Source organism: Symphalangus syndactylus, chromosome 3 (genome assembly GCF_028878055.3).
Source record: "Symphalangus syndactylus isolate Jambi chromosome 3, NHGRI_mSymSyn1-v2.1_pri, whole genome shotgun sequence".
Taxonomy (NCBI): domain Eukaryota; kingdom Metazoa; phylum Chordata; class Mammalia; order Primates; family Hylobatidae; genus Symphalangus; species Symphalangus syndactylus.
The window spans coordinates 85866533-85892902 of record NC_072425.2 but is presented as its reverse complement, the minus strand read 5'-3'; the positions used below and the strand labels follow the sequence as shown (position 1 = coordinate 85892902).

Sequence of the window (26370 nt, the reverse complement as noted above, 5' to 3'; positions counted from 1 at the left end):
TTTTTGTCGTTGGTTCTGTTTATGTGATGGATTACGTTTATTGATTTGCGTATGTTGAACCAGCCTTGCGTCCCAGGGATGAAGTGGACTTGATCGTGGTGGATAAGTTTTTTGATGTGCTGCTGGATTCGGTTTGTCAGTATTTTATTGAGGATTTTCACATTGATGTTCATCAGGGATATTGGCCTGAGGTTTTCTTTTTTTTGTTGTGTCTTTTCCCGGTTTGGGTATCAGGATAATGCTGGCTTCATAAAATGAGTTAGGGAGGAGTCCGTCCTTTTCGATTGTTGGGAATAGTTTCAAAAGGAATGGTACCAGCTGTTCTTTGTATTTCTGGTAGAATTCAGCTGTGAATCTGTCTGGTCCTGGGCTTTTTTTGTTCGGTAGGCTGTTAATTACTGTCTCAATTTCAGAGTTTGTTATTGGTCTATTCAGGGATTCAACACCTGTGGGCATTTCTCGTCAGGTGGAACGAGAGACTTGAGAAAAGAAAGAGACACAGAGAAAAAGTATAGAGAAAGAAAAGTGGGCCCAGGGGACCGAGGACCTGCGCTGGCACAGGTCTCTGAGTTCCCTTAGTATTTATTGATCATTATCTCTACCATCTCGGAGAGGGGGATGTGGCAGGACAATAGGGTAATAGTGGGGAGAGAGTCAGCAGGAAAACATGTGAACAAATGTCTCTGTCATAAACAAGGTTAGAAAATGTGCTGTGCTTTGATATGCATATACATAAACATATCTGGTGCATTAAAGAGCAGTATTGCCGTCAGCATGTCTCACCTCCAGCCTTAAGGCAGTTTTCTCCTGTCTCAGTAGATGGAACATACAATCGGGTTTTACACCGAGACATTCCATTGCCCAGGGATGAGCAGGAGACAGATGCCTTCCTCTTATCTCAACTGCAAAGAGGCCTTCCTCTTTTACTAATCCTCCTCAGCACAGACCCTTTATGGGTGTCGAGCTGGGGGATGGTCAGGTCTTTCCCTTCCCACGAGGCCATATTTCAGACTTTCACATGGGGAGAAACCTTGGACAAGACCTGGCTTTCCTAGGCAGAGGTCCCTGGGGCCTTCCGCAGTGTTTTGTGTCCGTGGGTACTTGAGATTAGGGAGTGGTGATGACTTTTAACAAGCATACTGCCTTCGAGCATTTGTTTAACAAAGCACCTCCTGCGTAGCCCTAAATCCATTAAACCTTGAGTCAACACAGCACATGTCTTAGGGAGCACAAGGTTGGGGGGGTAGGGTTACAGATTAACAGCATCTCAAGGCAGAATTTTTCTTAATACAGAACAAAATGGAGTCTCTTATGTCTACTTCTTTCTACATTGACACAGTAACAGTCTGATCTATCTTTCTTTTCCCCACACTTCCTGGTTTAGTCTTGGTAGGGTGTAGGCATCCAAGAGTTTATTCATTTCTTCTAATTTTCTAGTTTATTTGTGTAGAGGTGTTTATAGTATTCTGTGATGGTAGTTGGTATTTTTATGGGGTCAGTGGTGATACCCCTTTAACATTTTTTGTTGAGTCTGTTTGATTCTTCTCTCTCTTCTTCTTTGTCTAGCTAGTGGTCTATTTTGTTACTTTTTTTTTTTTTAAAAAAAACCAGACCCTAGATTCATTGATGTTTTTGGAGTGTTTTGTGTGTGTGTGTGTGTGTGTGTGTGTGTGTGTGTCTGTCTCCTTCAATTCTTCTCTGATCTTATTTCTTGTCTTCTGCTAGCTTTTGGGTTCGTTTGCTCTTACCTTTCTAGTTCTTTTAATTGTGATGTTAAGACGTTGATTTGAGATCTTTCTAGCTTTCTGATGTGGGCATTTAGTGCTATAAATTCCTCTCTTAACACTACTTTATCTGTGTCCTAGAGATTCTGGTACATTGTCTCTTTGTTCTCATTGGTTTCAAAGCACTTCTTGATTTCTGCCTTAATTTCATTATTTACCCTGGAGCAATTCAGGAGCAAGTTGTTCAATTTCCATGAAATCGTATGGTTTTGAGTGAGCAATGCTAACCTTAAATGTAAATGGGCTAAATGCCCCAATTAAAAGACACAGACTGGCAAATTAGCTAAGTGGTCAAAACTCATCTGTGTGCTGTATTCAGGAGACCCATCTTCCGCACAAAAACACATACAGGCTCAAAATAAAGGGATAGAGGGAAATTTACCAAGCAAATAGAAAGCAAAAGAAAGCAGGGGTTGCAGTCCTAGTCTCTGACAAAACAGACTTTAAATCAACAAAGATAAAAAAAGACAAAGAAAGGCATTACATAATGGTAAATGAAACAGTTCAACAAGAAGAGGTGACTATTCTGAATATATATGCACCCAAGGAGCACCCAGATTCATAAAACAAGTTCTTAGAGACCTACAAAGAGACTTGGATTCCCACACAATAATAATGGGAGACTGTAACACCCCACTGTCAGTATTAGATAAACGAGATAGAAAATTAACAAGGGTATTAAGGACTTGAACTTAGCTCTCTATCAGGTGGACCTGCTAGACGTCTGCAGAACTCTCTACCCCAAATCAACTGAATATACATTCTTCTCAGTGCCACATGGCACTTATTCTAAAATTGACCACATAATTGGAAGTAAAACACTCTTCAGCAAATGCAAAAGAACTGAAATAATAACAAACAGTCTCTCAGATCATAGTGTAATCAAATTAGAACTCAGGAAATGTTATCTTTCTAGAAAGAAAAGGAACTGGAGATATTGTAATGATAGTTTGTGTAAAATCTTTAACTTTTACAGTATCTTCATATTAATAATTTGCTTCATTTATAGCCTTGTAAGAAAGGTGTAATAGACAACCGGTGATTGTGGAGAAGGGGTAACAAAATCTTTTCCCCTTTTGCATGAAAACTTTACCTTTGGTTAACTCCCTGTCTTTGTTCCCTTCGTAATGTGATAAAATATTTCAACTGTGGTACCAGGCAACATTTTTCATGGTAAATATAACTTATGATTGTCAAATTGCATCTGTACTGGGAGGAACTACAAACTACAAATACTTGATGTGGACTCTTGTAACTAAACATGCCCCTTGAGGGACCCTGGAAGCTATACCTATGGAGTTGTTATAAGAGATATTGGCTTTTGAGGGACATTAGGCTTGTAAACCAGAGTGGCTTTCATACATGCTAATGTGGATCTTTTCTGGTCTGAGTAGTGTATTGTATGCATATAAGACTCTGCCTTACTATTAATTAGTGTCTGAGTCATCTATTGTTGGGAGGTAGTTGTTTGTGTGTGTGAGTAGGGGTATGAAAATGAAATATTTCACATAAATTCTTTATTAGCTTAGGTACATATATTTATTTCCTGTTGCAGTTTTCTTTATTGTATTGGGCTGAACAGAACTTCCTGTTTTTCTTGTAAACCATTCCCTACAACCACCATAACTTTCCCTAGCACCTGTGAGCTCTATACTTGTTGTTTGGACTTGTTCCATCTTAAATATTTGTGGTTTCTGCCTCTGTGGATTATACCCTGTAAATCTTATTCCCTAATCATACCTAGGTTGATCAGTTGGCAGCCTGACTGGCTCTGAATGAGAAGTATGAGCAGGATAACTAGGCTTTTGAAAATGCCAGGAATGTTTAGTTTGGAGAAGGGATTTGATTTTGGTTATTTTACATATTAGTTTTTGACTGATCACTTCTGATTATGGGAGAAAGAAGATGACAGCAGAATGAATAATTTTTTAAATTTCTATGAAACACAGGCAGTGTGTTTATAAACATTTTCTTACATTAACTTTTAAAATGGGCATATTTGCTCCCATTTTATAAGTGAGGAAACAGGCTTACAAGGGTAAGGAAATTGTTCAAGATTACCTAGTTGTAATTTTTTAAAATTAAAAAATTACTTTTTTTTTTGAGGTATGGTCTCCCTCTGTCACCCAGGCTGGAGTGCAGTGGCACGATCACAGCTCACTGCAGCCGCAACCTCCAGGGCTCAAGAGATTCTCCACTTCAGCTTCCCAAGTAGCTAGGACTACAGGCGTGCACTACCAACCATGCCTGGCTAATTTTTTTGTATTTTTTATAGTGACAGGGTTTTACCATGTTGTCCAGACAGGTTTTGAACTCCTTGGCTCAAGTAATTCTCCTGCCTCAGCCTCCCAAAGTCCTGGGATTGCAAGTGTTAGCCACCATGCCTGGACCCTAGTTCTAAATGTTAATATGGAACTTGAACCCAGACATGTCTGACAGCAAAGCCTATTCTTTCTCCATTTAAACCACACTATTGATATTAAAATACTTCTTAATGTATTTTCATATAAGATGAAAAGATTAAAAAAACCTGCCTTACTTGTTTTTGTGGTTTGAGCATAGTGAAAGTATTCAGGATGGAGCTTTAGCACTTAGTATCCTATGAGTACAGATGTGACTTTTTTTGAAAGCAGAATTTTTTTTTTTCTACTACTGCTTGTGTTTCCAGACTTAAAGTTTACTTGATAGATGGAAGGGTAGATTATTGGCTAAATATACAATCATAATAGCCACTCAAATGAAATCGTCATTTTATTTCCCTTATTGTACTTATTTTGGCTTAGAATTGTTAACTTTTATTCAAGTATTTTGCATAGTTCTTTAACTTGGTTGCCACGTGGCCATGTGTATTTTTTTTTTTTTTTTGAGACGGAGTCTCACTCTGTCGCCCAGGCTGGAGTGTAGTGGTGTGATCTCGGCTCACTGCAAGCTCTGCCTTCCAGGTTCACGCCGTTCGCTGCCTCAGCCTCCCGAGTAGCTGGGACTACAGGTGCCCGCCACCACGCCTGGCTAATTTTTTGTATTTTTAATAGAGACGGGGTTTCACCGTGGTCTCGATCTCCTGACCTCGTGATCCGCCTGCCTCGGCCTCCCAAAGTTCTGGGATTACAGGCATGAGCCACCGCACCCAGGTGTTTTTTTTTTTTAAACGATGAAAACAATAGGCTTTACTTGAGGTCTTTTCTTTTTTATTTATAGTTTTAAAATAGTCTGGTTGAGCTTATGCAAGAAAAAATATCCTAAAATTCAGGCTTTTAAGTGTATGTGCCAGACACTGTTATAGGTAATAGAGATAAAAATTTTTAAAAGACATCATCGTTTCTTTCTTTCTTGGGTATAGGTTGGATATATTAATATATAGTTTTAATACAGTATGGTAAGTGCTATAATAAAGAAAATGCATAGAGTTCTTGGATATCTTTCACATATGTATTTCCAAACACAGCCTGTTGGACAAATTGGAGGATTTATCCTGGTGTTTAAGTGTATCTTGAAGGATGAGTAGCTGAAGGAGTTGAGAATGGGATGGGAATAGGAAAGAGGCCATATGTAATTAGTAGGAACTTATATAATTTTCTGTAAGAAAAACAAAAATTTCATTGTTGCAGAAATAATGGGAAAAATAAAAATTAGCAGATCAGAGTTGTTGAATTTAAATGTTTTATTTTTAATTAAGAGAAAGGAAGTTTGTCATTTTGTTGATCTAAGGAGAGAAATGTCCTAAATGCTACTATGTTTGGAGAATATCAAGTTAATTTTGGAGATCACTTTTTTTCATATAGGTCATATGCAGAAAAGACATGATGTATTAATGATGGTTATTCTTTTATTCTTCCTCCAGAATGAAGGGAATATTTTGATTGCCCAAAGAAATGAAATGCAGCAGAAGCTGTACATGTCAGTAGAATATTTTATTCTGGAAGTTGATGAGTCATCTCTTAATAAACGCTTAAAAACATTGCAGGTTGGAATTAAAAATATATTAAATATACGTTAAATTGTAAGTTTGTTTAAGAAGTGAAATTAGCATTTACCTTAAGACTTTAGATTGTTCTGTGATGGTTGCAAAAGTTTTTCCTATTTCCTGAATTCTAATTTCTTTTTAATGGGATTAAAAGTTTATATTAATATATTTTGTGGCTATGTTTATATGCATATCTATCTTGCAAACAAGGTAAAATGGCTAGGGACTCCAGGCCTGCTACAGCAGTATTCACTGGGGAAATTAATGGAGACAGGAGCAGTAGCAGGTATGTGGGTCCCTATTGTCCATTGCATTCTAGCAGAAAATGTAGTAGGACCACATGTTAGAGGGAGAAGGGATCAACTCTGATCCTTAAATTATAGGGTTTTTAGGCTCCATGACCAGGGAAGTTTCTCCCTGATGTGATCAGAGGCTAGAGTACTGTAGTACGTATAGCTGTATGATATGGTGGAATCTTGTCTTCAGCTCTGTCTTGCCAGCTCAGGAATGACTTTAATTTGGGGTGAATGAACATGGCAATGTTAAGTAATTTCACCTAATAATAGTGTTTCTCTCTACTTATTCAGATCTTTTTTTGTCCTTTAATATTGTTTAAAATTTTTCTCTATAAGTCCTCATGTTTTTATCTTCATTGAACTTTTATTTATGCTTTTGATTGCTTTTATGAATATTATCTTTTCATTTCCTATTTTTGATTGAATAGAGGAATACTGTTCATTTTTACGTACTGATGTTTCTCTGATAACTCTGCTGACCTCTCTCTTTTAGTTCACATTTGTCTGTTGATACTCTGCTTTCTGTGTTTTCAAATGTTTTCATTTGAAATGTTTTCATTTCATTTTCAAATGTTTTCATTTGAAAACAATAACTCTTTAATCTTTTCTAGTCCTTTTACCTTTTATGTATTTTTGAATTTTTGCTGCTTTGGTCAGTTACTCTAGTACTAAGCTGACCAGTAGCTGATATCGATCTTGTTGTGGACTGCAGGGAATAAGCTTGCTAGAAATTTGGAGAAGAAGATATTCAGGGACATCTAGGCATTGTTTCTTTCTGTCCTGCTGGATGAAGATGTAGTTTCGATGATGCTCCACATGGCTTAAGAACCGTTGGAGCCCTGGTTTGAAACATTTTTTTAAATGGAATTGCATAAATAGTATAAGTTCTTCCAGAATGTTGAAGTAAGCCTTGCATATAAAAGGGCAGTAATATAGTAAGAATTTACTTTTCCACAATGCAACTTCTACTTTATCCGTTAAGGTTTATTTCTTCTCACTGTTAGTAAATGTAGGTTAAGGTTCTGTAATTAAGATAATCTTTAAACCTCTTTTCTTTTAAAAGTTCAATGCTAGAAGACTTTTTGCCTTATCTGGCTTGTCTCCACTTCTAGTATTCCCTCAGGTCACCAAAATATTCTTTAAACGTCTCTTTGCTGAGAAATAGTTTATTTTTCAAGTATCCAAGAAAGATATTTCTATAATGAAGGTCAAATAAATTAAAGTTCTTGATTTCTGATTTCCTCAGCATTTTATTTAGACTTCTTTTATGGCGTACAATACATGGTTGATTTTTTGTGACTGGTCTTCTTAAGTTCAAAAAGAAATTGTATTCTCGGTTTTCTTGGTGTACAGTTTAAGATATATGTAAAACTTGCTTAGGTTTTGGTTGGTTCAGTATATCAGTCTTTGAGATATTTTTGTTACATATATCTGAAATAGGTAGGTTTGTCCCTATTTGTCCCTATTGTTCTTTTGGTTCTTGTTCAAAGTATTTCAGCGCCACATTGTTGAGTGTTAAGGTATTCATGATTGTAATGTATTTAAAAATGTGTATCCCCCCCACGACACATGTTTACCTATGTAACAGACCTTCACATGTACTTCCAAACCTAAACTAAAAGTCAAAAATAATAATAAAAATGTTTTCTTTTTAACTACTATGTAATCTTATTTTTTCACTTAGATTTTAAAAAATAAAATAAAAAATTTTTTGTTTGCCTTGTAAGTTCCTATCCCACCTTTCTTTTTAGTTAACACTGTAACATCTTTTCTTTTTTTCTATTTTTATTTTATTTTATTTTTCTTGAGATGGAGTCTCGCTCTGTCGCCTAGGCTGGAGTGCAGTGACCGATCTCGGCTCACTGCAACCTGTGCCTCCCAGATTCAAGCGATTCTCCTGCCTCAGCCTCCCGAGTAGCTGGGATTACAGGCACACACCACCATGCCTGTCTAATTTTTTGTATTTTAGTAGCGATGGGTTTCACGATGTTGCCCAGGGTGGGCTTGAACTCCTGAGCTCAGGCAGTCTACCCACCTTGGCCTCCAAAGTGCTAGAATTACAGGTGTGAGCCACTGCACCTGGCTTCTCCCTTTATTTTTAACCTTTTGTATTCACGTTTTGAAATGCCCTCCTGATAACACACTAATGGATTTAATTTTTGAAAGCACCCAACGTATATCTTTTTTGTTGGTAACTTAATTTACATATTTATAATTACTGTTTTATTAAAACTTATTTCTGTTTATCGTGGTTTCTTTTTCTCCCTTTTTCTGACTTATACCTTTAATACTTTTTTTTTTTTTTTTGAGATGGAGTCTCACTCTGTTGCCCAGGCTGGAGTGCAGTGGCACAGTCTTGGCTCACTGCAACTTCTGCCTCCTGGGTTCAAGTGATTCTCCTTCCTCAGCCTCATGAGTGGCTAGGATTACAGGCAGGCCTGGCTAATTTTTGTGTTTTTAATAGAGATGGGGTTTCATCATGTTGGCCAGGCTAGTCTTGAACTCCTGGCCTCAAGTCATCCACCCGCCTCAGCCTCCCAAAGTGTTGGGATTACGGGTGTGAGCCACTGTGCCTGGCCACTCTTCTAATACTTTAGAACATTCTTATCTGCCTTTGGTGCCTTTCCTCTCTTTCTGTACCTCCTTCCCCAAACCAACCAGTGAACCAACCACAATTGTCTAGGATTTTAGTCACAGGTTATTATAGATACTGTGTGTGATAGCTCAGTTAAATAGACTTTAGAGTTATTTTTCCATTCTTATTTCATAAGTCGTTTATCTCTTGGCTTTCTCTGTATATTGGAATATTTTCTCTAAGAGTGCTTTCAAAGAAATCTTTGTGTATTTGATTTTGTGAGTTATTTGATATTTTAGGATATCTCATTTCAATCTCAAATACAAATAGTTGTTTAGCTGACTATAAAATAGCAAGTTCAAAGGGCATGTTTCCTTTACACCTTTGACAATAATAATCTATTGTATCATTTCTATAATTTTATTTCTTTATTTATTTGAGACAGAGTCTTGCTCTTTCACCCAGGCTGGAGTGCAGTGGTGCCATCTCAGCTCACTGCAACCTCTGGCTCCTGGGTTCAAGCAATTCTCATGCCTCAACCTCCTGAGTAGCTGGGACTACAGGCATGCGCCACTGTGCCTGGCTAATTTTAGTAGAGATGGGGTTTCACCATGTTGGCCGGGCTGGTCTGGAACTTCTGACCTCGAGTGATCCACCTGCCTTGGCCTCCCAAAGTGCTGGGAGCCAGCACTGGTCGTGAGCCAAAGTGCCCAGCCTTCTTATTTCCATAATTGTTGATATCAGTCTAATCTTTGTTCTTCTGTGATCTTTTTTCCCTCTGGAAGTTTTAAAATTTTCCTTTGACTTTGTTCTTAAGTTGCATCAGAACATGTTTATGTTTTGACTGAATCTGAGCCAGTTCAGTCTGAGGTTTTATATATTTCTTTAATTGCAGGTAATACTTGATAATTATTTCTTAAGATACTTCCCTCCCCCATTAAATTTTTCTCTTATTCTGACTTCTGTTAGATAGATATTTAAGCTTCTATTTCTGTTATCTACATATTTTAATGGCTAATCTGTTGTTTAAAATCTTTTTATCTTATGTAGGAGGTGGGTTAAACTAAATAAATAAATAAAATCTTTTTATCTTGTTGGTGTCTTTTTGGAGGGATCCTTGACTCAACCATGTAGCTAATGAATTAATCCTCTAGCTGTGTCCCTTCTGCCATTTAGCCAATCCATTGTGTTTTGTATGTCAAAGATTATTTCTTTTATATTTAATATCTTCAGTTGGTTATTTTTTATAAGTACTTGGCTTTGTATTTCCAATATTCTTTCTTTTGTTGACAATATTTATTATGCTTATTTTTGAGTTCTTACTGTTATCTGGGCCATTGACACTGATTTTGCTTCCTTTTTATAAAGTGGCTTAGTTTTTTATACTTCTTTCAGAGTGCTTGTGACGTTTACACCATTTTATCCTCTTCTTATCTCTCCTCAAGATCTCATATTCCCTTGGAACTATAAGCTACCTTAGTTCTTCGCTGTTGTGTAGTTATATGAAGGGCCTAGGGAAGAGTGAAAGTCTGGACCACAACTTTTAAGACTTTGGATAGGTTTAGGGACTAGAATGGGGTTGTTTTTAAGGGTCTAGAGCTTCTGATGTTGCAACCAGGGATTATCTACTCCCTCTTTGCTTCTCTCCTGGGTGGTCTTACTCCTCAGCAAACCTCTATTCCCTCTGCCTCAGCTACTGCTCCTTTCCAGGCACTACCACCCTTAGATGTAAATGCTGCCAGATATTCAGAGGAGAAGTGAAGGAAAGAGAATTGTCAGGGGCTGGCCAGCTCTTCTATATTGGTTATCAATTTTTGCCTCATCTGTGTTCTTGTGCTGTACTTGCATAAACCCGTTGCCTCTTGATGGTGCTGCTGTTTTTCCTTCTGATGTGAGGGAGAGAGAAGGGCCTATGAAAAAAGTTTTCTTTTCCCACAGGTAATTCTATGCTGTGACACAGTCCTTCTTTCACTTGTAGGGACTTTATTAATTCAGTGCTAAACACCAACCATCCTCTGCCTAAGATTTCTCAGAGTTTTGTGATTAAAAACTTCTGAGATCTCTTAAGCTTTTTTCTTATCTCTGTAAAATTTCTAGGGTTTGATTTCTGGAGAGAGCTAGCAGACTGTGCCTATCTTGTCTTTTCCAATTCTTTATTACATTAAAAAATTTTATTATTACTGTTTTTTTTTTTTTTTTTTTTTTTTTTTTTTTTTTTTTTTTGCACACCTGCCCCGACAAACCCAGCCAGGCCAATTCATTAAAAAAATGCCTTTAAGTACAGTCAAAGGCTGCATGGTTTGGCCAATGATGGACTGTATATATGGTGGTGATGCCATAAAATTATAGTACTTAACTGTACCTTTTCTGTGTTTACCTAGGCAATCATTGTTACAATTGCTTACATTATTCAGTACAGTAGCATGCTATATCTAGGAGCAGTAGGCTATAGCATGTAGTTTGGTTATGTAGTAAATTTATACCATCTAGGTTTGCATCAGTACACTCCATGATGTTTGCATAATGATGAAATTGCCTCACGATGCATTTCTTAGAAGATATCCGTGTCGTTAAGTGATGCATGATTGTCCATATATATGTTTAATGTCTTTACTTAATTAGAATTATTTGTATATTTTGGTGTGTAGTTTATTTTTATTTGGCAATCGGTCTTAGAAACTTTCATGCCAGGACAAATAGTAGTGATTCTTATGATAGACAAAGGAGACTCAGAAGGGTGGTTAGGGGTGGAGGGTGGTGGATGTTGAGAAATTACTTAATGGGTTTAGTGTACATTTGGATGATAGATACGCTAAAGCCCAGACTTTACCACTACACAATATATCCATGTAACAAAATTACTCTTTTACCTAATAAATTTATACAAAAAGGGAAAACAGGGTAATGTCTGCTTAATTAAAAACCATAAGGATATAAAGCTTTCTATTTGTAACTAATTCACTTAATAAACTTTACTATTATGGTCCAAATAAACCACCTTCTAGGTAGTTTTGTGTTTTCATCTCTATCTGATGATTATAAGTTGTATTTATGAAATTCTCAAGAATGGGGATTCAGCATACTCCTTTTCTGCCCCTTAGATCCTAACACAGTGCTTGAATCCTGAATTAGTTAATAAACTTTAATAAACAGAAGTATATCTCTCTGCAGGATTTGTCAGTCTCTTTAGAAGCAGTGTATGGACAAGCCAAAGAAGGAGCAAATTCTGATGAAATACTTAAAAAATTTTGTGACTGGAAGTGTGATAAAAGAGAGGAGTTCACCAATGTTAGAAGTGAAACAGACGCTTCTCTGCAGCGTCTTGTAGCATGGTTCCAAAAAACCTTAAAGGTAATAAAAGCTCCTGCCCGGTTGTGTTTGTAGCATAAACCAGGAAATATATATTTTAAAAATCACGTGCTTTGTTCAAGAGCTGACATCGTCTACCTACTATGTATCAGATTTAAATTTGCCACCTTACCAGTCAAGGTTCTTTATCAGCTTTTAGTCAGATTGCTCCTTTTATTAGTCTTAAAAAAATCATATCGGTCTTGTTCCTCCTTTTTCTCAACTTTTCCTAAGGATTGTCCTCTTTCCTCTTTTAACCATTTATTTTCTTACAGTATGCTATGTGTATGTACCTTTTCCTTTCAGTGCATAAATTTTATGAGGGTAGGCACTTCTTTTTTCCTGCATTCCTAGTTCTTTTACATTGCCCAGGGTATAGCTTAATCCTCTGCTTCAGATATTAAGGCACAATGAATGCTGATTGAATTAAATGAGATATTTCATGTGTTTATTTTTGCAAATGAGGTTTTTGACCTATCTATGGAAGAATCACTGATTTCAGAAGACACAATGGATAATATTGATGAAATCCTAGAGAAGACTGAGTCAAGTGTCTGCAAAGAGCTGGAGATAGCTCTGGTTGTGAGTATCAATATTCTTTATTATTGCCTCCTTGGAAGCAGTGTGGTTTCCTTTCATGGTTAGAAAGTATTAACCAATAATAGAGTTTTTCTTGCTAGTTAGAAAGTATTAGGACTGATCATAGCTTTCTTCTGATAGGCTTGTTTGAAAGAGTAACAATGTCTAGTTCTAATCCAAACACAATGCAAAGTCTTATTCTTAGGTGACATTTTTGTTTTAATAGGACATTTCACATAAAAAATCTGTTTCATTCTAAGAAAACTGCTCTTAATTTGAGTGGACAATCTGTCTATATTTTTTGATTCTTGAATGTGTCATACCAAATGACTATAAGAAGAGACTCCTTAGAGTTTGTGAAAACTTAAAATCTGAGAGAGCTCTGAAAGTTGACACACAAGATGGATTGGTCATCCTCTTTCTTTCTCCATTGTGTATATTCTTTGTTACTGTGTCAAGGTAAAAATTAGTGTAGCTACTCCAAAGGGTGTTTTGTAATTTTAATTATTGCTTATTGGGACTCTTCCCAGTTATTCAGGTTGCTTTCCAATGTTTCAGTGCTTAGGCTTCTCATTTTACTTGTTTTTTCTTTTTTTTACTTTTTATAATTTTACTCATATTGGCATTAAAAATACATTAAGAAGTTTTATATTGTTAAATAGTCCTGATGTAGATAGTTTTGTCAGACTTGATTTTAGAAGTAGTTGTTAACAGGTAGTTTCTAAAAGTAAAGTGTTGAAGGTCTATATATTGTTTATAGTTCTTGTATTTAGCATATTAGTATCCCTGATTTCCATTGATGGTCTCACTCCACACAGCTTTGGGAATAATGGTGTAATACGGGTAAAGTTTCCCATATGAATGGCTTTGCTTTTTTTAGAGAGACAGTGTCTTGCTGTGCCGCCCAGGCTGGAGTGCGTTGATGTGATCCTAGCTCACTGCAGCCTTGAACTCCTCAATCTCCGTGCCTCAGCCTCCCTTGTAGCTAGTACTGCAGGTGTATACCACTGTACTCAGCTGATTAAAAATTTTTTTTTAGGGACTGGTCTCACTATGTTGCCTGGCCTCCATATGAACATCTTTGATATCTATCTTTCTTTGTGTTTAAGAACTGTTTTGAAATCACTGCAGAAATCTGTTAAAGGCATAATTTTGAAGTTTATCTATTGTCATTGGAGGCCGTAACTCTTTTGGATATTCCTTTGTGTATAATTCTATGTGTGTGTGATTTCACTTAGGATCAAGGTGATGCAGACAAGGAGATAATTTTAAATACATATAGTCAAGTACTGCAAAAGATTCGTTCAGAGGAAAGGCTCATTGCCACAGTACAAGCTAAGTACAAGGACAGTATTGAGGTTTGATTGTGCTTTCTCTTATTGATCTTATAAATTGATGCTTTGCATTTTTCAGTACTTAAATTTTTCTCTTGGTGTTTAATACTCAGTGTCAGTAAATTATCTATTATTACTAGAATTCACTATCAACTGGAAATGGTGATTTTTGATGATATATCAAATTTTTTATTGTTTTAAATATTTTATTTTCTTATGTCCATGAGAACCACAACCTTTAACATCATTTTCTTTTTGCCTGTGTAAGTCTACTGTAGATAATTTGCTATATACAGAAAGATAAGAAATAAAACATTGCTTATAATTCCCTTAGCCTAAGAGATAGTTTTAGAGTATTTACTCACTGGATGTGCATCTATATGTTTGTGGGCATATATATATGCATTGCATTGTTTTTAAAGTTATTTCAAACATACTTTCTTCATTTAATGGTATATTATGAACTTTTTTTATATGATTTTTCTATACTGTCATCTTGAGTGACTAAATCCTCATCCCTATGTAGATATACAACAACATTAACCTTTCATGTGTGTTGGACATTAAAGTTACTTCCAATTTTTCCTACCATAAATAACACTGTACATATGTTTGTGCATAATTTTTTGTTTTTATTTCTCAGATTTCTAAATTCTATAATTACTAAGTTAAAAGGAATGGACATTATTAAAACTTGATACATACTTTCAAACCACTTTTGGGAAAGATGATTTCAGTTTACATCCTCACTAGAAATTCCTTTTTCATCCATACTAACAATGTGTGTTTTATTGTATGTCTCAGTTTGAAATATTACTTTTGTCTTTGCTACTTTGAGTGCTGGAACTGATATTCTTCTAAATGGAAACATGGATAAAAAGGAAATCTATTGAATTGTCTTGTTGAAAATTATAGATTTTCTTGGTATCTCAATCTGAACTCAGTAAATACTGGTTGAATCTTAACAGAGAAATAATAAATGATCACTGTTCAATAAATATTTTTCTTATGTGTTTGAAAATACATAACTTTTGTTTACTTAGTTTAAAAAGCAGCTTATTGAATATTTAAATAAGATTCCCAGTGTGGATCACTTGCTATCCATTAAGAAGACATTGAAAAGCTTAAAAGCTCGACTCAGATGGAAATTGGTTGAAAAGAATAATTTGGAAGAGGTAAGGAAACAGTTGTTTCTTACTGATCTTTATGTGCATGTCATTTTATTTGGTCTCTGCTTCATAAAAATAATACATAAATACACTCTTTACAATAAGAGAGCCATTACATTCACATTTTGTTTCATATACTTTATCTTGTTTTCTGTGTATATAAATAAAATTGAGATTACAGTAATAGTGTAAAAATTTTCCTATATCATTAAATATTCTTTAAAAACATTTTCCTAGGCTCCGTTGGTTCTTAGTAACATGAACATTTTAGAATAATTTTAAAAGCTCTTTTGGTTTGGACTGTTAGAATGTTTATTGTAATACCAACTTGCTACATGCAGGTGACAGGGTACCCTCTCGAAGGTAGCGTTTTGTCATAAAGTATTTTTAAGATCATGGTATCTTTTGTTAACTCCCTTTTTATGGATAGATGTAATATTTCTTGCAAGTATTTTAAGTTGCTTTTATATGATAATAGAACTGGAAGGATTAGGATGCCCTAATCTGGACTAACTTCTTCCTTGAGGCTAGAAACTTTGTGAATAAGATAGTAAACTTTGTGTTCCCTTGAGGATTTGATTTATGTACAAGGATCTGTATTATGCCTCAATCCAATTTGAAATATCTGTCTTCTACTTCTGAGCACTGAATTGGAGGTGGAGCGGAGGACTATTCTAGAACTAATATCATAGTTGAAGAGCTTTCTAGTTTTATTCTATTCTGGGCTTTGGGAAAGTTGATTTTTTTAGTCTGATTTTTCAACTTTTGGAGAAATCTGACTTTTGTTATACTTTAAGTTCTGGGATACATGTGCAGAATGTGCAGGTTTGTTACATAGGTATACACATGCCATGGTGGTTTGCTGCACCCATCAACCCGTCACCTACATTAGGTATTTCTCCTGATGCTATCCCTCCCCTAGACCCCTACCCCCCAACAGGCCCGTTGTGTGATGTTCCCCTCCCTGTGTCCATGTTTTCTCATTGTTCACCTCAACTTAAGAGTGATAACATGTGGTGTTTGGTTTTCTGTTCCTGTGTTAGTTTGCTGAGACTGATGGTTTCCAGCTTCATCCTTGTCACTGCAAAGGACATGAACTCGTCCTTTTTTATAGCTGCATAATATTCCATGGTGTATATGTGCCACATTTTCTTTATCCACTCTATCATTGATGGGCATTTGGGTTGGTTCCAAGTCTTTGCTATTGTGAACAGTGCTACAATAAACATACGTGTGCATGTGTCTTTATAGTAGAATGATTTATAATCCTTTGGGTATATACCCAGTAATGGTATTGCTGGGTCAAATGGTATTTCTGGTTCTAGATCCTTCAGGAATTGCCACACTGTCTTCCACAATGGTTGAACTAATTTACACTCCCACCAACAGTGTAAAAGTGTTGCTATTTCTCCACATCCTCTTCAGCACCTGTTGTTTCCTGACTTTTTGTGGGTGTGTGTGTGTGCGTTTGCATGTTGCCTATGTTCTGTTTTTTTCCATTATTATACTTAAAGTTCTGTGCTACGTGTGCACAACATGCAGGTTTGTTACATAGGTATACATGTGCCATGTTGGTTTGCTGCACCCATTAACTAGTCATTTACATTGGGTATTTCTCCTAATGCTGTCCCTCTCCCTGCCCCCCACCCCACAACAGACCCCGGGGTGTGATGGTCCCCTTCCTGTGTCCAAGTGTTCCCATTGTTCAGTTCCCACCTATGAGTGAGAACATGTGGTGTTTGGTTTTCTGTCCTTGTGATAGTTGGCTGAGAATGATGGTTTCCAGTTGCATCCATGTCCCTGCAAAGGACATGAACTCATCCTTTTTTATGGCTGAATAGTATTCCATGGTGTATATGTGCCACATTTTCTTAATCCAGTCTATTATTGATGGGCATTTGGGTTTGTTCCAAGTCTTTGCTATTGTGAATAGTGCCACAATAAATATACATCTGCATGTGTCTTTAGAGCAGCATGATTTATATACCCAGTAATGGGATGGCTGGGTCAAATGGTATTCCTAGGTCTAGATCCTTGAGGAATTGCCACACTGTCTTCCACAATGGTTGAACTAGTTTACAGTCCCACCAACCGTGTAAAAGTGATTCTGTTTCTCCACATCCTCTCCAGCACCTGTTGTTTCCTGACTTTTTAATGATCACCATTCTAACTGGTATGAGATCGTATCTCGCTGTGGTTTTGATTTGCATTTCTCTGATGACCAGTGATGATGAGCATTTTTTCATGTGTCTTTTGGCTGCATAAATGTCTTCTTTTGAGAAGTGTCTGTTAATATCCTTTGCACACTTTTTGATGGGGTTGTTTTTTTCTTGTAAATTTGTTTAAGTTGTGGTAGATTCCGGATATTAAACCTTTGTCAGATGGGTAGATTGCAAAAATTTTCTCCATTTTGTAGGTTGCCTGTTCACTTTGATGGTAGTTTCTTTTGCTGTGCAGAAGCTCTTTAGTTTAATTAGATCCCATTTGTCAATTTTGGCTTTTGTTGCCATTGCTTTTGGTGTTTTAGTCATGAAGTCCTTGCCCATGCCTATGTCCTGAATGGTATTGCCTAGGTTTTCTTCTAGAGTTGTTATGGTTTTAGGTCTAACATTTAAGTCTTTAATCCATCTTGAATTAATTTTTGTATAAAGTGTAAGGAAGGGATCGAGTTTCAGCTTTCTAGATATGGCTAGCCCGTTTTCCCAGCACCATTTATTAAATAGGAAATCCTTTCCCAATTGCTTGTTTTTGTCAGGTTTGTTAAAGATCAGATGGTTGTAGATGTATGGTGTTATTTCTGGGGCCTCTGTTCTGTTCCATTGGTCTATATCTCTCTTTTGGTACCGGTACCATGCTGTTTTGGTTACTGTAGCCTTGTAGTATAGATTGAAGTCAGGTAGCATGATGCCTCCAACGTTGTTCTTTTTGCTTAGGATTGTCTTGGCAATGTGGGCTCTTTCTTGGTTCCATATGAACTTTAAAGTGTTTTTTTTCCAATTCTGTGAAGAAAGTCATTGGTAGCTTGATGGGGATGGCATTGAATCTATAAATTACCTTGGGCAGTGTGGCCATTTTCACGATATTGATTCTTCCTATCCATGAGCATGGAATGCTCTTCCATTTGTTTGTGTTCTCTTTTATTTCCTTGAGCAGTGGTGTGTAGTTCTCCTTGAAGAGGACCTTCACATCCTTTGTAAGTTGGATTCCTAGGTATTTTATTCCTTTTGTAGCAGTTGTGAATGGGAGTTTACTCATGATTTGGCTGTTTGTCTGTTGTTGGTGTATAGGAATGCTTGTGATTTTTGCACATTGATTTTGTATCCTGAGACTTTGCTGAAGTTGCTTATCAGCTTAAGGAGATTTTGGGCTGAGATTATGGGGTTTTCTAAATATACAATTATGTCATCTGCAAACAGGGACAATTTGACTTCCTCTTTTCCTAATTGAATACCCTTTATTTCTTTCTCTTGCCCAATTCCCCTGGCCAGAACTTTGAATACTGTGTTGAATAGGAGTGGTGAGAGAGGGCATCCCTGTCTTGTGCCAGTTTTCAAAGGGAATGCTTCCAGTTTTTGCCCATTCAGTATGATATTGGCTGTGGGTTTGTCATAAATAGCTCTTATTATTTTGAGATACGTTCCATCAGTATCTAGTTTATTGAGAGTTTTTAGCATGAAGGGCTGTTGAATTTTGTCAAAGGCCTTTTCTGCATCTATTGAGATAGTCATGTGGTTTTTGTTATTGGTTCTGTTTATGTGATGGATTATGTTTATTGATTTGCATATGTTGAACCAGCCTTGCATCCCAGGGATGAAACCGACTTGATCATGCTGGATAAGCTTTTTGATGTGCTGCTGGATTTGGTTTGCCAGTATTTTATTGAGGATTTTTTAATCGATGTTCATGAGGGATATTGGTCTAAATTCTCTTTTTTTTGTTGTGTCTCTGCCAGGCTTTGGTATCAGGATGATGCTGGCCTCATAAAATGAGTTAGGGAGGATTCCCTCTTTTTCTATTGATTGGAATAGTTTCAGAAGGAATGGTACCAGCTCCTCTTTGTACCTCTGGTAGAATTTGGCTATGAATCTGTCTGGTTCTAGACTTTTTTTGATTGGTGGGCTATTAATTATTGCCTCAATTTCAGAGCCTGTTATTGGTCTATTTAGAGATTCAGCTTCTTCCTGGTTTAGTCTTGGGTGGGTGTATATGTCCAGGAATTTACCCATTTCTTCTAGATTTTCTAATTTATTTGTGTAGAGGTGTTTATAGTATTCTCTGATGGTAGTTTGTATTTCTGTTGCATTGGTGATGATAGCCCCTTTATCATTTTTTATTGTGTCTATTTGATTCTTCTCTCTTTTCTTATTAGTCTTCCTAGCAGTCTATCAATTTTGTTGATCTTTTCAAAAAAACCAACTCCTGGATTCATTGATTTTTTGAAGGGTTTTTTTTTTTGTGTCTGTATGTACTTCAGTTCTGCTGTAAACTTAGTTATTTCTTGCCTTCTACTAGCTTTTGAATGTGTTTGTTCTTGCTTCTCTATTTCTTATAATTGTGATGTTAGGGTGTTGATTTTAGATCTTTCCTGCTTTCACTTTTGGGCATTTAGTGCTATAAATTTCCCTCTACACACTGCTTTAAATGTGTCCCTGAGGTTCTGGTACGTTGTGTCTTTGTTCTCATTGGTTTCAAAGAACATCTTTATTTGTGTCTTCATTTCATTATTTATGCAGTAGTCATTCAGGAGCAGGTTGTTTGGTTTCCATGTAGTTGTGTGGTTTTGAGTGAGTTTCTTAATCCTCAGTTCTAATTTGATGGCACTGTGGTCTGAGAGACAGTTTCTGTTCTTTTACATTTGCTAAGGAGTGTTTAATTTCCAACTATGTGGTCAATTTTAGAATAAGTGTGATGTGGTGCTGAGAAGAATGTATATTCTGTTGATTTGGGGTGGAGAGTTCTGTAGGTGTCTATTAGGTCCCCTTGGTGCAGAGCTGAGTTCAAGTCCTGGATATCCTTGTTAACCTTCTGTCTCGTTGATCTGTCTAATGTTGACAGTGGGGTGTTAAAATCTCCCATTATTATTGTGTGGTAGTCTAAGTCTCTTTGTAGGTCTCTAGGGACTTGCTTTATGAATCTGGGTGCTCCTGTATTGGGTGCATATGTATTTAGGATAGTTAGCTCTTCTTGTTGAATTGATTCCTTTACCATTTCGTAATGGCCTTGTCTCTTTTGATCTTTGTTGGTTTAACGTCTGTTTTGTCAGAGATTAGGATTGCAACCCCTGTTTTTTTTTGCTTTCCATTTGCTTGTTAAATCTTCTCCATCCCTTTATTTTGAACCTGTGTGTGTCTCTGCACATGAGATGGGTTTCCTGAATATAGCACACTGATGGGTCTTGATTCTTTATCCAATTTGCCAGTCTGTGTCTTTTAATTGGGGCATTTCGCCCATTTACATTTAAGGTTAATATTGTTATGTGTGAATTTGATCCTGTCATTATGATTTTTACTGGTTATTTTGCCCGTTTGTTGATGCAGTTTATTCATAGCATTGATGGTCTTTACAATTTGGCATGTTTTTGCAGTGGCTGATACTGGTTGTTTCTTTCCATGTTTAGTGCTTCCTTCAGGAGCTCTTGTAAGGCAGCTCTGTTGGTTACAAAATCTCTCAGCATTTGCTTGTCTGTAAAAGATTTTATTTCTCCTTCACTTACGAAGCTTAGTTTGGCTGGATATGAAATTCTGGGTTGAAAATTCTTTTCTTTAAGAATGTTGGATATTGGCCCCCACTCTCTTCTGGCTTGTAGAGTTTCTGCCAAGAGATATGCTGTTAGTCTGATGGGCTTCCCTTTTTGAGTAACCTGACATTTTTTTCCTTCATTTCAACCTTGGAGAATCTGACAATTATGTGTCTTGGGGTTGCTCTTCTAAAGGAGTATCTTTGTGGCATTCTCTGTATTTCCTGAATTTGAATGTTGGCCTGCCTTGCTAGGTTGGGGAAGTTCTCCTGGATAATATTCTGAGGAGTGTTTTGCAAGTTGGTTCCATTCTCCGCGTCACTTTCCGGTACACCAGTCAAACCGTAGATTTGGTCTTTTCGCTTAGTCCCATATTTCTTGGAGGCTTTGTTCGTTTCTTTTTACTCTTTTTTCTCTAAACTTCTTGTCGTGCTTTATTTTATTAATTTGATCTTCAATCACTGATACCCTTTCTTCCACTTGATTGAATTGGCTATTGAAGCTTCTGCATGTGTCACGTAGTTCCTGTGTCATGGTTTTCAGCTCCATCAGGTTATTTAAGGTCTTCTCTTCACTGTTCATTCTACTTAGCCCTTCATCTAATCTTTTTTCAAGGTTTTTAGCTTCCTTGTGATGGGTTTGAACATCCTCCTTTAGCTCAGAGAAGTTTGTTATTACCTACCTTCTGAAGCCTACTTCTGTCAGCTTGTCAAAGTCATTCTCTGTCCAGCTTTGTTCCGTTGCTGGCAAGGAGCTGCGATCCTTTGGAGGAGAAGAGGAGCTTTGGTTTTTAGAATTTTCAGGTTTTGGCCGGGTGCGGTGGCTCACCCCTGTAATCCCAGCACTTTGGGAGGCCGAGGCGGGCAGATCACAAGTTCAGGAGATCGAGACCATCCTAGCTAATATGGTAAAACCCCGTCTCTACTAAATATACAAAAAATTAGCTGGGCATGGTGGCGGGCACCTGTAGTCCCAGGTACTAGGGACGCTGAGGCAGGAGCATGGTGTGAACCTGGGAGGCAGAGCTTGCAGTGAGTTGAGATCGTGCCACTGCACTGCAGCCTAGGTTACAGAGTGAGACTCCATCTCAAAAAAAAAAAAAAAAGTATTTTCCACTTTTCTGCTCTGGTTTCTCCCCATCTTTGTGGTTTTATCTACCTTTGGTCTTTGATGTTGGTGACCTACAGATGGGGATTTGGTGTGGATGTCTTTTTTGTTGATGTTGATGCTATTCCTTTCTGTTTGTTAGTTTTCCTTCTAACAGTCAGGTCCCTCAGCTGCAGGTCTGTTGGAGTTTGCTGGAGGTCCATTCCAGACCCTGTTTGCCTGGGTATCATCAGCGGAGGCTGTAGAACAGCAAATATTGTAGAACAGCAAATATTGCTGCCTGATCCTTCCTCTGGAATCTTTGTCCCAGAGGGGCACCTGGTTGTATGAGGTGTGAGTCGGCCCCATCTGGGAGGTGTCTCCCAGTTAGGCCACACAGGGTCAGGGACCCACTGGAGGAGGCAGACTGTCCATTCTCCAAGCTCAAACACCATGTTGGGAGAACCTGTGATCTCTTCAGAGCTGTCAGACAGGGACATTTAAGTCTGCAGAAGTTTCTCCTGCCTTTTGTTCAGCTATGCCCTGCCCCCAGAGGTGCACTCTACAGAGGCAGAGACCCGGCTGAGCTGCAGTGGGCTCCGCCCAGTTCGAGCTTCCTGGCTGCTTTGTTTACCTACTCAAGCCTCAGCAATAGTGGACGCCCCTCCCCCTACCAGGCTGCTGCCTTGCAGGTCAATCTCAGACTTCTGCACTAGCAGTGAGCAAGGCTCCGTGGGCGTCGGACCTACTGAACCAGGTGCAGGATATGATCTCTTGGTGTGCCATTTGCTAAGGCTGTTGGAAAAGCGCAGTATTGGGGCAGGAGTGTCCCGTTTTTTCAGGTGCTGTGTGTCACAGCTTCCCTTGGCTAGGAAAGGGAAATCCCCTGACCCCCTGTGCTTCCCGGGTGAGGCGATGCTCCACCCTGCTTCAGCTCACCCGCTGTGGGCTGCACCCACTGTCCATCCAGTCCCAGTGAGATGAACCAGGTGCCTCAGTTGGAAATGCTGAAATCACCCGTCTTCTGCATTGATCACGCTGGGAGCTGCAGACCAGAGCTGTTCTTATTCGGCCATCTTCGAGCAGATGTTTCCTGACTTTTTGATGATTGCTGTTCTAACTGGCCTGAGATGGTATCTCATTGTGGTTTTGATTTGCATTTCTCTAATGACCAGTGATGATGAGCTTTTTTTCATATGTTTGTTGGCCGCATAAATGTCGTCTTTTGAGAAGTGTCTGTTCATATCCTTTGTCCACTTTTTGTTGGGGTTATTTGCTTTTTTCCTGTAAATATGTTTTAAGTTCCTTGTAGATTCTGGATATTAGACCTTTGTCAGATGGGTAGATTGTAAAAATTTTCTCCCATTCTGTAGGTTGCCTGTTCACTCTGATCATAGTTTATTTTGCTGTGCAGAAGCTCTTTAGTTTAATTAGATCCCATTTGTCAATTTTGGCTTTTGTTGCCATTGCTTTTGGTGTTTTAGTCGTGAAGTCTTTGCCCATGCCTATGTCCTGAATGGTATTACCTAGGTTTTCTTCTAGGGTTTTTATGGTTTTAGGTCTTACGTTTAAGTCTTTATTTAATCTTGAATTAATTTTTGTATAAGATGTAAGGAAGGGGTCCAGTTTCAGTTTTCTGCATATGGCTAGTTTTCCCAACACCATTTATTAAATAGGGAATCCTTCCCCCATTGCTTTCCCAGTTTTCCCGGTACCATTTATTAAATAGGGAATCCTTTCCCCATTGCTTGCTTCTGTCAGGTTTGTCAAAGATCAGATGGTTGTAGATGTGTGACATTATTTCTGAGGCCTCTTTGTGTTCCATCGGTCTATATATCTGTTTTGGCACCAGTACCATGCTGTTTTGGTTACTGTAGCCTTATAGTATAGTTAAAGTCAGGTAGCATGATGCCTCCAGCTTTGTTCTTTTTGCTTAGGATTGTCTTGGCTATATGGGCTCTTTTTTAGTTCCATATGAAGTTTAAGGTAATTTTTTAAAAAATTCTGTGCAGAAATTCAGTGGTGGCTTGATGGGGATAGCATTGAATTTATAAATTATTTTGGGCAGTATGGCCATTTTCATGATGTTGATTCTTCCTATTCATGAGCATGGAATTTTGTTCCATTTGTTTGTGTCCTCTCTTATTTCCTTGAGCAGTGGTGTGTAGTTCTCCTTGAAGAGGTCCTTCACATACCTTGTTAGCTGTATTCCCAGATATCTTACTCTCTTTGTAGCAGTTGTGAATGGGAGTTCACTCATGATTTGGCTTTCTGTTTGCCTATTATTGGTGTATAGGAATGCTTGTGATTTTTGCACATTGATTTTGTATCCTGAGACTTTGCTGAAGTTGCTTATCAGCTTAAGGAGATTTTAGGCCGAGACGATGGGATTTTCTAAATATACAATCATGTCATCGCAAACAGAGACAATTTGACTTCCTATCTTCCTGTGTGAATACCTTTTATTTCTTTCTCTTGCCTGATTGCCCTGTCTAGAACTTCCAATACTGTGTTAAATAGGAGTGGTGAGAGTGGGCATCCTTGTCTTGGTGACAGTTTTCAAAGGGATTTCCAGATTTTCCCATTCAGTATGATATTGGCTGTGGGTTTGTCATAAATGGCTTTTAATATTTTGAGATGCATTCCATCAATACCTAGTTAATTGAGAATTTTTAGCATGAAGGGGTGTCAAATTTTATCAAAGGCTTTTTCTGCATCTATTGAGATATTCATGTGGTTTTTGTCATTGGTTCTGTTTATGTGATGCATTATGTTTACTGATTTGCCCATTTTGAACCAACCTTGCATCCCAGGGATGAAGCTGACTTGATTTTGGTGGATAAGCTTTTTGATGTGCTGCTGAATTCAGTTTGCCAGTATTTTATTGAGTATTTGTTCATGAGCATCAATGTTCATCAGGGATATTGGCCTGAAATTTTCTTTTTTTTGTTGTGTCTCTGCCAGGTTTTTGTACCAGGATGATGCTGGCCTTGTAAAATGAGTTAGGGAGGAGTCCCTCTTTTTCTATTGTTTGAAATTGTTCAGAAAGAATGGTACTAGCTCCTCTTTGTACCTCTGGTGGAATTCAGCTGTGTATCTGTCTGGTCCTGGACTTTTTTTGGTTGGTAGGCTATTAATTACTGCCTCAGTTTCAGAACTTGTTATTGGTCTATTCGGGGATTCGACTTCTTCCTGGTTTAGTCTTGGGAGGGTGTATGTGTCCAGGAATTTTTCCATTTCTTCTAGATTTTCTAGTTGATTTGCATAGAGGTGTTTATTGTATTCTGTAATGGTAGCTTGGATTTCTGTGGGATCAGTGGTGATATCCCCTTTATCATTTTTTACTGTGTCTATTTGATTCTTCTTCATTAGTCTGGCTAGTGGTCTATCTATTTTGTTGATCTTTTCAAAAAACCAACTCCTGGATTCATTGATTTTTTTGAAGGGTTTTTCATGTCTCTGTCTCCTCCAGTTCTGCCCTGATCTTAGTTATTTCTTGTCTTCTGCTAGCTTTTGAATTTGTTTGTTCTTGCTTCTGTAGCTCTTTTAATTGTGATGTTAGGGTGTCGATTTTAGATCTTTCCCGCTTTCTCCTGTGGGCATTTAGTGCTATAAATTTCCCTCTAAACACTGCTTTAGCTGTGTCCTAGAGATTCTGGTACGTTGTGTCTTTGTTCTCATTGGTTTCAAAGAACTTATTTATTTATGCCTTAATTTTGTTAATTACCCAGTAGTCATTCAGGAGCAGGTTGTTCAGTTTCCATGTAGTTGTGTGGTTTTGAGTGAGTTTGTCAATCTTAAGTTCTACTTTGACTGCACTGTGGTCTGAGAGACTGTTATGATTTCTGTTATTTTCCATTTGCTGAGAAGTGTTTTACTTCCAACTATGTGGTCAATTTTAGAATAAGTGCGATGTGGTGCTGAAAAGAATGTATATTCTGTTGATTTGGGGTGGAGAGTTCTGTAGGTGTCTATTAGGTCCACTTGGTCCAAAGCTGAGTTCAAGTCCTGAATATCCTTGTTAATTTTCCATCTCATTGATCTGTCTAGTCTAATATTGACAGTGGGGTGTTAAAGTCTCCCAGTATTATTGTGTGGGAGTCTAATTCTCTTTGTAGGTCTCTAAGAACTTGCTTTATGAATCTTGGTGCTCCTGTATTGGGTGCATATGTATTTAAGATAGTTAACTCTTCTTGTTGCACTGATCCCTTTACCATTATGTAATGCCCTTCTTTATTTTATTTTTTTGTTTTTTTGATCTTTGTTTGTTTAAAGTCTGTTTTATCAGATACCAGGATTGCAACCTCTGCTTTGTTTTGCTTTCCATTTGCTTGGTAAATCTTCCTCCATCTCTTTATTTTGAGCCTATGATGTGTCTTTGCACGTGAGATGGGTCTCCTGAATATAACACACCAATGGGTCTTGACTCTTTATCCAATTTGCCAGTCCTTGTCTTTTAATTGGGGGCATTTCACCTGTTTACATTTCAGGTCAATAT

General features: G+C 37.6%; 1 protein-coding gene across 7 annotated transcripts in view; it reads left to right on the top strand.

Moving 5' to 3' along the window:
- The window catches only part of STK31 (serine/threonine kinase 31), a 131258-nt gene that overhangs the window by 55532 nt on the left and 49356 nt on the right, over positions 1 to 26370 (top strand). For 6 of the 7 annotated variants that reach the window (XM_055272414.1, XM_055272412.1, XM_055272416.1 and 3 more), the window contains exons 11-15: positions 5626 to 5748; positions 11791 to 11970; positions 12433 to 12549; positions 13785 to 13904; positions 14924 to 15055. In XM_055272414.1, coding sequence (XP_055128389.1) covers positions 5626 to 5748; positions 11791 to 11970; positions 12433 to 12549; positions 13785 to 13904; positions 14924 to 15055 — 672 coding nt within the window. The remainder of the gene's footprint in view (positions 1 to 5625; positions 5749 to 11790; positions 11971 to 12432; positions 12550 to 13784; positions 13905 to 14923; positions 15056 to 26370) is intronic. The other variant, XM_063636304.1, reaches the window with a different exon arrangement.